The sequence below is a fragment of the Anoplopoma fimbria genome, chromosome 1 (assembly GCF_027596085.1).
Source record: "Anoplopoma fimbria isolate UVic2021 breed Golden Eagle Sablefish chromosome 1, Afim_UVic_2022, whole genome shotgun sequence".
NCBI lineage: Eukaryota > Metazoa > Chordata > Actinopteri > Perciformes > Anoplopomatidae > Anoplopoma > Anoplopoma fimbria.
This window is the reverse complement of record NC_072449.1, coordinates 19232213-19244070: the sequence shown is the minus strand read 5'-3', so window position 1 is coordinate 19244070 and position 11858 is coordinate 19232213. Positions and strand designations below refer to the sequence as shown.

At 42.5% G+C, this 11858-nt stretch overlaps 1 protein-coding gene across 1 annotated transcript in view; it reads right to left on the bottom strand.

Moving 5' to 3' along the window:
• LOC129089820 (cell adhesion molecule DSCAML1) overlaps positions 1-11858 on the bottom strand; it is a 92215-nt gene that overhangs the window by 28873 nt on the left and 51484 nt on the right. Inside the window, exons 4-9 of the mRNA XM_054597193.1 lie at positions 5273-5419; positions 4681-4959; positions 3402-3677; positions 2747-3046; positions 425-567; positions 42-171 (exon numbers count right to left, since the gene is read on the bottom strand). Coding sequence (XP_054453168.1) covers positions 42-171; positions 425-567; positions 2747-3046; positions 3402-3677; positions 4681-4959; positions 5273-5419 — 1275 coding nt within the window. The remainder of the gene's footprint in view (positions 1-41; positions 172-424; positions 568-2746; positions 3047-3401; positions 3678-4680; positions 4960-5272; positions 5420-11858) is intronic.

Sequence of the window (11858 nt, the reverse complement as noted above, 5' to 3'; positions counted from 1 at the left end):
ACTCTTCGACAAAGTTATTACTTTCAAAATGATCAACTGACCTTTGACAGTAATATAGACAGTCTGTGTGATAAAGAGCTGTGGTTGGATGAGCACGCTGCAGACGTAGGCCCCCTCGTCCATCCCCTTCTGAACGTCGCTGAGCTTGAGAGTGCCATTCTCATACACCACCTGAACAGACATCAGCAGTGTTACACTCAGAGGTGTTACATGGATGGATGAATTTAAATGAGATGATGCAAGATGCTCAGTTGCTAAAATTGGAATTTAGATGATCAAACAAGAACTTAGTGACCCATCAACACTCTATATAAGGATAGGGTTTATGTAACTACATATTGTATATTCATGCTATTCATTGCTGTACGTAAAAGAAGTTCCGATACATTTCGATTGAGCAAAAATGCAGAAAGAAAAAACCTACCTGGCGATGATTGTCAGGCAGCAGAAGGCCCTCCTTATACCAGTTGATTGAGTAATAAGGGTACCCAATCACACGGCAGTTTATGAAAGAGTTCCTTCCCGCCACTGCAGTGATGTTTTTCATAGGCCGAATCCTCGGTGGACCTGATGGGGGTAGAGAGGGAGAGAAAGAAAGAGAGAGAGAGATAGAGAGAGATGGGCAGAGAGAGAGATATGGAGAGAAAGAAAATGAGATGGGTTGAACAGAGGAAGAAAAGAGAGGGGAAAATGATAAGATTATTAGTTGATGTTGTCAGAGGCAGGTTGTGGAATTTTAGAAATAAAGGGGAGGGGTGACAGGGAAGGGAGTTGGGGAGTAGGGAAGAGAGAGAAGTGGAGAAAAAGCATATAGGGGTATAGGAAGAGAGAGGTTTGAGTGTTAAACCTAATGTTATAAAGCAGCTTAAATTCTGGAGTTTTTGCGCCTGCATACTCCTCCTTGTGACAATCAGTTTAGTCAATTCCCAGACACATGTAGGATTTTAAAGTCAATAACAATACACTTACTCAGCTGTTTTTTACATATGTATGTGTTCAAAGCACTTTTTATTCATTGTGGGGCATGGGCAGTAGTGTAAAACATTGTTTTCTGGGTTTTAACAAATGTATGTGTGCTCTGTCAACATTTGTGCTGTGAACTCTATGAAGGTCCTGCTACGTGGGCTATAGTATTTTGAGTGACTGTGAGAATGAGCAGTACTGATCACAACAGGTAATTGCTACAGTAGACTAACAGGAACAAAATCCATGTGAATGATAAAAAAGTATATAACAAAAATGAAGCTTGACTGTCTCAATATGTTGTTCAAGCATTGCTAAAAGCGAGACCGAAGGATGTGGACCGGCAGCCAGACAGTAAGTCAGACGGACACAAAATGTGTTTAGCATTACTGGAGGACACTGGGAGCTATCACTCAATCATCTGTCAATTCTTCTGTGACCTTCTCACCATTGTTCTTCTTGTATCTTTGTTTTTGTGTCTCCTTCGAGCCCTCTTACCCACTTTTCTCTCTCTCTCTCTTCTCTCTCCTCCCTTTCTCAGCGTGTGCTGAGCTTTGAAGTCACAGCTCTGACGAGTGAAAGATGTATTATTCAGTTGCACCGTCGCACAGACGCACACGCCGACACACACACACACACACACACACACACACACACACACACACACACACACACACACACACACACACACACACACACACACACACACACACACACACACACACACACATAAACAGTGTACAAGTGCAAGTTTGTACAACTACTGTCTGTGTGGCCCAGTCTCTTTGCTTTTGGCTTCTCATTGAATGATATAAGTTAAGTGTATCACATTTCAGTGAGTGGGCAAGCCTTGACTGTTACTGCTTTTTCATGTGTGGTTATGCATGCGTGTATTGGTTGTATGTGTGTTGCATGCAGGGCTGAAGTTCCCTGGCAATTGAGCTCATTCTTACTCCAATGATCATTCTGGCATTTCTCCTTAGAGCAGACTCACATGTCACAACCAAGCAAGTCACCAAAGGACAGAGAAAAGTGTGCATGTGTGTGTGTGTGTGTGTGTGTGTGTGAGAGAGAGAAAGAGAGATATGCAGACAGTGATACAGCCCTGTCCATCGGTGTCACTCCTCATCCTTGTCATCTCTGACGACAGTGACATCACCAGTCCTGTCACCAGAGTTCACCATCACTCCCCCAGCAGAAACTGGCACTCCTCCCATCTTCTCTCATTTCATCTATTCTCTGTCTTCCCTTGGTCTCTGGCCATCTGTTTCTTTCTCTTCTAAAGTTTCTTTATCCATTTGTCTCACGTTCCCTTAATCTTGCTTCCTCACATTCACCCACTCTTTCTCTCCATATGTTAAGCTACAATCTCTCTATTGGAACATTGTGTCTGCCTTCAACCTACTGTCTTGCTTTCTATGTGTGTGAGCATACAGGTAGCTACAGTAGGTGGATCAGTAGTTGCATTTGTTTTCTTACAACAGGACAGTAACAGACTGCAAGAAAGAAAGACATGAGACAGACAACATACACTATATGTGCTGCTTGAAGAACTAAACACTGATGGCTTCAAATAATTAGTGTACAAGTGTAAAGATTGACAGACAGAACCAAAAATAGAAAAAAGAAAGCAAGAGAAAAACAAAAAATATACAGTAAAGCAAAACATACAAACAGACCTAGAGATAGAGATATAGAAGGGTAGAGGATAGGGTATGGGTCAGGGTAGGGGTCAGGCCATAAAAAGCCTATGTATGACTGATATTGAAAAGTAGACAGGCACCTCTTACGTTTATGCGCGCTTGGTACTCGGCACTACCGGCCGAGTTTCGTGCGGCGCACCGATACACTCCTCCATCGCGAATCTGCGGGCTGCTGATGTTGACGTGGCTCACAGTGCTGCCGTCCGATAGTGTGTACTGGCTGGTCCTGACACGGGACAGGTCCCGGGCAACAGGCTCGTCGTCCAGGGTCCAGGTGATGGTGGGAGGAGGTGCTCCTTTGGCAGCACACATTAGGGAAAACGGTTCACCCGGGACCACCACCCTCTCACTGAAGGAGGCGACGATGCGGGGTGTACCATCTGAGAAAACAATCAAAAGACAAGAGATGTAAGGTGTGACTATAGAAACAAATGGTAACAGTGTGTTACACTGGATTCAAATCAGCACTGTGGTGGAAAAATTCTAAAGAGACTAAATCACAATACTCTGCAAAGTAGAAGCATAAATGGAAGTCAATCAGTTCTCCCTTGCCCTTTTATCATCCTCTTTACAATAATTGGTCGAAATACAGACAAAACTGAAAAAACATATTCCGGTACAGGACACACGACTCCACATATATTATAGGCATTACATAAATTGCACCTTGGACAGTTGTTATTAAATATATATTCATGATTTTGTAACAACATGGTAATGCCTGCTTGTTCTCACCTTCGAGCAGTATGATGGAAAAGTCCTGGGCAGTCTGGACTTTGCGCGTGGCAAAGCACTGGTAAGCTCCCGAGTGTCTCTTTTGTGCAGCGGAAATGAACAATGTCTCATTGTGAGCCCCCTGGATGGAAAAGTGCTGATCGGGCAGGACAGATTCTGTGTTACGGTACCAGGACACCGTAAAGTGCGGGGAACCCTGGACGGCACAGGATAGGATGACTGTGCTGCTGATCCCCGTCTTCAGGTTCTTGGGAGACAAGGTGACCCGCAGTGGCTCTGGAGATAGAAGGATGGCAGGCAGAGATTAACAAGATAATATCTAAACACAAGTTACGGAACTTGGTGGTATTTGTGTTGCTAAACGGAAGCAATTTGAGTTGAGACAGGACAGGCAACCCAAATCATATGTTGGTGTGACTAGGTATTCATTGTTTTGTGTGTCAACATTTCTGCCATCGCTTTTTGTGTGCGAGTGTGTTTGCTAAGCATCGAGGAAAACCGAGACAGAGAGACAGAAAGGGGAGAAAATGTCAGTGAGCAATAAAGCAGCTGGTGTTAAGTGCTTTAGGCTGCTGAATTTGTGTGAGCATGTGTGTCAGGGAGTGACCATGCACGTGTAAGACTTTCTTCATAGGCAATAAGTGCATGAACTGTAAGTGTGTGTCCAAATGTGTGTGTATGTGTACCACCTTCTATGCTCTGTCATAGGAGGTTTGTGGGTTGTGCTGTGATGTGCCCTGTGGCCTGTCTGCACGGTGTCCACTCACTTCACCCTTTCTCCTAACCACGTCTCCTCTCTCACCCTCCCCCCCCTTTTTGTGTACCATTTTCTCTACTAGCTTCACCTCCTCGTATCTTGTTCATTCATAAACACAACATCATGAATATCTCTGTGTCCCTCCCTCCCGCTCTCACATCCTAAGTAAAGAGAAGGACAGGCCTGCAAGACCACTGTTCTGCTCTGTCGCCGTAGCGACGCCTCGCTAGGGTTTTGAGAGCACAGTGGGGGAACGAGCCGTCCTTGGAGATCAAGCTCACGCTCGGCCCCAACGATTGTGGGTTGGAGAGGGGCGTGTAGGAGGCACGAGGCCAGGGCAAAGCCATCGGAGCTTAAATGATGTCTCCATCACACCTGACATCACATTCATCTCACTATTTCACTCAAACTGTACTTGTCAGTGTAGAACAATGGATGAATTAAGTGATCAGTGATGCTTTGTTCTGTGCTGTATCTTGGTATTTTATTATTCTGCCATACTTATTTCAGTCTTTTACCCACCTATGACATTGAGGTGACCTGTCACCTCTTTGGAGCCAAAGCTGTTAGTGACCTCACAGATGTAGTTGCCACTGTCCTCGAGCCTCAAATCGGAAACCGTGAGGCCAGTGATGCGCCGCGTCCAGCGGGAGTCTGCAGGTAATGGCCGACCATCCTTTAGCCATCGGATGGTGGGGTTTGGGTATCCGGATGCGATGCAGGGCAGCTCCACACTCTGCCCCACCTGAACCTCACCGGACTGGAAACTGTCCAGCACTGACGGGGTGGACTCCGTAGGGTCTGTAGGTGAAGAGCGTCCATTATGTTATATTAATTTAGAATAATCAGTACTTTAAACAATATTTGGACCCTTAAAGGAATAGTTTGACAGTTTGGAAATACATTTACAAGAGTTACATGAAAAGATTGACTCATATCAGTAGTGACGGTTAGCTTAGCTTAGCACAAAGACTGGAAACAGGGGAAACAGCTAGAAATCTGTCTTGTAAGTCTTTTGAGGAATTGTAAATGAGAAGCCACTGCTCATATAGTCATGATTTGATTGGCATTTAGCAACTACAATGAAAGGAAATGGTAAATTGACATTGCCTACCCATAACAGAGAGCCTGGCTCCATTGCTCTGGCGAGTCTCTCCACTGTACTTGTGCTTTGTGATGCAGCGGTAGGTGGACAGAGCATCTTCCTTCTGCACTTCTGAGATATACAGAGCGCCAAATGAGGTCAGGAAAAAGCGGTTACCTATGGAAGACAGCAGAGAGGGAAGAGGTAGGAGAGGTGAGAAAGATATCTTAGTTAGCATATCTGAGAAACGAAACGAGAAATTATGCCACATCTGCCAAAAAGATAAACCTCACATTCCACACAATGCCTTGTCCACCTAGCACAGATGTTAACTTGTGTACCACAATTACTTAGTCTACATCAATACATAAATCTACACAAATGCTCTCTTGATGCCGCATGTCTTTTCAAGATATATTAACTATTCTGAATGAACACAATTAAAACTGCTCTTGAGCCACAAGATATTCATAATTTTGAATTTCTCTATGTTTGCAATTGATGAAAAAGCAAACCACGCAAAGAAAAACTGATGATGGGTGAGGGACAGGTTGTGTAAGATATATTGGTTTTGGAGCAGATGAGAGATGCCAACCGCTACATCATGAGAGCCTCTTTACAAACCTTATATATAGCATATTTTTCAGAGAAAACACAAAGTTTCAGAAGAAAAGTAAAGGCAGGAGTAGAATATACATCTCTTTAAAAGGCCCAACCTCAGCACTTAGGTGAACACATGGGAGCTTTTAACATACTCTGTCCCATCCATCGAGTGAGATATACACAATAGAGAAAGACCATGGAGGGGGAAGAGGAAGAGAGAAGAGAGAGGGGTGTTATTGTAGGTGTAAATAATTGATGTGTCTCTGTGTGTTATGGTAACAGCAGATTAGTGTCATTTTCATTTCACATCAGTTACTGCTTGGTCTGCCTCTGATTTATCTACATGTCAATAGAGACAGCATGTGCACATGTGTGTATGTGAGAGAAGACGAAGAAGAGAAGAGAGAGATGGAAGGAGAAGAGATGACGAGAGTGTATTTCAGTGTTTGATTCTTTCCGCTTCTCTGACTCTTTTTGTATTCTGTTCCCCCCAAGGGTTATTTTAGACAGTGTGCACTTCAGAGTTGGTTGTAGATTGCAGATTGTTTGGTTATGTGTATTCTATTGCAGTTTGTGTGTGTGAGTCTGTGTGTGTGTGTGTGTGTGTGTGTGTGTGTGTGTGTGTGTGTGTGTGTGTGTGTGTGTGTGTGTGTGTGTGTGTGTGTGTGTGTGTGTGTGAACACTCGGGCTGTTGTTTGCATGTACATGGTGTTGAAATGTATCTTTGAATGTTGACAAGAGACGACTTGAGTAAAACACAGGAGCATTGAATAGTTACTGGAAATATGTGACACACACACACACATACACAGGTCTCATTCTTATGTTTTATGAATGTTTATTGTCTGATATGAGCGTGCTTATCTTAACGTGTTGCTGCATCTTTGTATGTTAATGTCATTACAAGATTTTTGGCAGGTGTATCAATGGACATGTGTAAGTGTCAATAACCAAGCTAGTGTGTTTGTGTATATGTGTGTCTCCTGCCATATTGTGAGCAACAACAATCAATGCATTTTATAGCACCACAACCCCATCCAAAAGAGATTTATTAAAAGAGAGACAACTAGCCTGGCTCCTTGCCCCAGACACACCACACACACACACACACACACACACACACACACACACACACACACACACACACACACACACACACACACACACACACACACACACACACACACACACACACTTGCTCCATCACTCTAACAGTAATGCAACTTGAAGAGAATTGAGGGTGTTACTTCTTGTGTCAAAGCTGCCAAGTTTAGAATATTAAACAAAATGTGCATTACTCCCTTAAACAGTAGGGATTTTCATTTGTCATTATTCTATAAGTCAATTAAAAGTGGCAGATTTTGAAAAATAGTGATCAAATATATTAAATTCCCAATGAAAACTGAGTGTAATTTTCATTGATTTGACTTAAGCAATAATCAGAGAGTAATGGATTCATATTTTGCCGATCAACAACGTTCAATTGACACATCAGATCCATTACAATATCTGTGTGTGCTACTGAGCTGTACGATTTTTGAATATCCAAAAATTAAAATAATAATAATAATAATATATATATATATATATATATATACACACACACAAATATATGCACAAGTATATACAGCACTTGTAACAGTCTGCCTGTGCATCATGCATAGTGTATGTGGAGGTTCACACACACGTGTTTTCATGCGAGTCAGACTGTTGTGCTGAGTGCTAAGCGACGTAAGCTGTAATTTCCAAGCCTGCCCTTTTGTTCCAACCTGGGTATTAAGCCTTACAGGATAATATGCACTTGGCGAGTAGAACCCTGTATAACACACTGCTACAACCTGTCACAACATGCCTGGAGAGAGGAAGACAGACCAGAAGGGGGTGGAGAGGGGAGAGAGTGGGTATTTGAGAAAGAAATTCAGAGATGATTAAGAATGGAGATAAAAGAGAGTGGTGCTAAAGACATTAAGCTTGTCAATGCTGGTTATAAAGGAAACTTATTCTACAATGTTTCCCTATTTTATATTTCTTCTTATTTTTTCTGCATAGTCAATTCCATGTGTAACATAGTGTTCAATCAACAGTTTACATCTTCTCTATCCATTGAAATATATATTTTATGTGTGTTAAAAACTAATGAAGATCTTTAGTTGCAAAAACACTGAGTAGCCTAAATTTCCTTGAAAATAACAATGTATAGGTATGTCCAGCTACAGCATTTAGTTACAGAAAGTAAATAGAGAAAGTTACCACCAAGAAAAAGCAGCCAGTTCATATGGTCAAAAGATGAAACATTTATCAGTGATGGTGATCAATTTTCTGATCAATTAATCATTTCAACACTAGAGTGTTTATCGTTAGTGGTATATAGATTGAAATATTAAATTCTCTATCTTCCCTTGGCTGCTCTGAGATCAGACTACACTACGACTCTTCATTTCTTCTCCCCTCTTTTCACTGCTGCTCTTTTTCTACCTCATGTCTAATTTCTCGTCACTGCCTGCTTTCCTGCTGTCTGTGGAGATGTGACACACCTAAAACAGCGGAGAGGGTACAGGCAGCGACGGAGGGAGGCAGAGGAGGAGAGGAAGGGGCTGACCCTACAGGGAGGAGGACGGCAGATGGAGATTGATGGAGGGAGAGATAGGGAGATAAAGAGAAACATGCCGTTGGGAGTGACAGAGGAGAGGGGAGACAGTGAGAGGGATGAGGGGCCTGCAGGCCAGAGAGCCACACATGGGTAAAAACAATTCCTCTACGTCTTTCTCTATCTCTCTTTATCTCCCTCTCTCTTTTTCCCCTTGCAAGCTTCTCCTTGTAGGAGAGAAGATCAATTCTCGTCTAGTCTGCCTACGCCTCCAGGAGTTTGTTGTTGTTGTTGAGTGTGTGTGTGTGTGTGTGTGTGTGTGTGTGTGTGTGTGTGTGTGTGTGTGTGTGTGTGTGTGTGTGTGTGTGTGTGTGTGTGTGTGTGTGTGTGTGTATATATGTATGCATTTCTTTGTCTGCTTTTTTTTTTTTTTTGTGGGACGCAGGATGAGATTTTTTGAGGTCCATCCCGACCCCCAGGGAGGCAGGAACTCCACTCACTTCCTCCTTGATTCCTTGATATCTATTCACCATTCACAACCTCTCTACCTCCAGTCTCCCCTTTGCCCTCTACCTCTCTTTATCGCTGCTTTTTTTTCCATTTTAGTCTGTGCTCCTCTTCCTTTTCTTTTAGGGGAGTCTGTAAGTAATGGAATCAGTTGAGCTGATCAGCCTTAGGCAGGAAGTCAAGCCAAGTGCGGAGTGAAGCTGCTACTGTATCTCTCTGTGTGCGCAAGTGTGTTTGTGTTTGTGTGTGTGTTTGTGTGAGTGTACGTATGCCAGAAATTCCACATACAAACATGCAAATAATGAGACAGAGAGACAGGAAGGGAAACAGAGAGAGGGAGAGATGGACACAATGGAAAAGGATTAGGGAGGCCTGAAGCATCTACCCTAAAGTTCCCCCAGAGAGAGGACACCCCTCTCCCGGAGGAGGGGGAATCAGGGGAGATGGAGGAGGTAGTAAAAAGATGGAGGCAGAAAATGAAGGGATGCAGGAAAGTCGCAGCTATATTTATCCCATTATAGTATATGGCTGCCATCTTCAACAAATTACCATCAAATAGGAGAGGAAAGAATAGAAACAGCAAAACAACGAAAATAAAATGATAATGCTAATGTGGCAGCTTGGAGAAAATCAGACAGCTGAGAAAGATAAAAAAAAATAAAAAAAATTAACTAAGAAAAGATATACATATATTTTGAGATGCTGGCTTGACCATAGAGAAAAGAAAGAGACAGAAATAGATGAAACAGCGAGGTAAAGCAAGAAAGAAAGTGATAATGGAGAGAAACAGAGCAAGAGAGGAAATGGCGTAAGTAAGGGGGTTTGTTCTTGGTGCCGCCATGCAAATGAAGGCAGTGCTGCAGCAACGCTAACTAACAGCAATTCACACCGTTGGACTCATCACTTATTAATGCTCTATGGCTCCCCCTCCCTCCCTCCCTCCCTCCCATCTCTTTCCCTCTTCCTCTCTTTAACCATTCCTCTCTCCCCTGCCCTTGCCAGGATCTCTCGTTTTTTTGTTCACTCTCTCGCTCGCTGTTGCTAGGGCCTGTGCACTCACGTGACAACAGCTGGGTAGGGGGCGCTGCGGTGGCACACAGCGACATGTGCAAGTGTGCGTTTCGTGAGTGCTTTGCATGTGTGTGTGCCTGCTTTGTGTGTGCAACAGAGTACCCTTCATTAGAGGTAAAAGTGGAATCAGCCATTTAAATGATGGCGATGGAGATCAGAGGAGAGAGACACTGCTGAATGGATCTGTAATTGGTTCACAGTCCTGGGCTATAGGCCACAGCGGAACTCAACACATCTATCCATGCATCATGTCACTTTATTATTCACTCAGTGCTTTTTTTTTTTTTTTTTTTTTTAAAAACACATGCTGCAGACTTTCTCGACCATTATTGTTGAGGTTTGCCTTTCAGGTATTAACGCTAAATGGACCACAGGCTTGGTACAATACAGATCAGTAGTTGTAAAAATGGACTTTTCCCAAATGCATGCACTCACATATGAACGCAAAACACTCACAATCTGTTTCACAATCTACACATTCTTACTCCCACTGTCTCACAATCCACGTTTGCAGATCGCACTCAATAAATTGTGAGTATGTGTTTTTGTGCAGAGCATCCTCACTACAGGATGCCACAGCGATTGGCAGACAATGGAGTACACCTACACATTGAATCAAGAGGAGGAGAATAAATAACCAACTATTCATTTCTGCTTTTCTTCTGTTTTCATCTTTTCCTTTCCTGCCACTGTGTATCCATCTATCCCCTTACCATTACATTGCTAATTTGAGCATGTGTAAGGGCATTAAGGGCTCGTAAGTGTGTGTTTCATGCGTTTCAGAATCACATACGAAAGTGTGCGTATGCCTGTTTGTCAGAGTTTTAAAACTAATTTACTTACTTTACTAACTCATTTTCAGACAATTTTACTATTATTAACCAAAAGCACTTTTGAAACAGAGAACTCGGTATCGTTGTGCTGAGAGAAATAGTGCAAAAAGGGGCGAGACCTCAGTAAAATCACTGCTAGTCCCTTGTGCTTGCAATTGAAAGACTCATTAAGAATGTATTGTGTGTTTGCTGCCCTTTATTCACAAATCCCTCTGAAATATACTTAAAAAACATTCAGGCCACACACCTCAAAATGCTATCATCTCCAATTAAACAGAACTGAATGTCTTTAAATGGCAATATAGGAGTGTAGGAGCATGTAAACAATGAGCCTGCACATGGGTGTGAAAGGCCCAATGATTAACTGAGCAGATGTATCCGGCTGTTTTCAGCAAGCTATGAACCTCTACAAAAAATGTGTGCTTGTATGGAATATAGTTGAAGTTTAAGGATGTTTAAATTATAGATTAGGGGGTTTACCATTAGAGTTATTGTTCATCAATAGAGTTAAGCAAGATGCATCTACCTTAACTTTATTCATCAATTATTTAAGCACTGCCTAGTCAGCAAACAGTGTGTACAGCTAAGGATATTTTAACACGCTAGAAAACATGCCATAATGAAGATTTACAGAAGTGCATATACCCATGCTCATGAGAAGTGGTGTAGATAGGAGAAATGTTAAAGTCTACAGCAAATCAGCTCCACGGACAGCTCTGCTGTTTAAGTCCAAAATTGGATAACATTACATTACATTACATTACAGTCATTTAGCAGACGCTTTTATCCAAAGCGACTTACAATAAGTGTATTCAACATAGGTATTCAAGAGAACTACTAGTCACCAGAAGTCATAAGTGCATCTCCTTTCTTAAACAAGCATCTTAAAGCATAAACCAGAGCAAAAGTATAGTGCAGAAGCAAGTTACTACGAAATAACCTTCTTGTGTTAAGTCTAATAGGGGCATCAGTGGTACAATGGTTGGCACAATTAAACTGTGTATGTGTGTGTGTG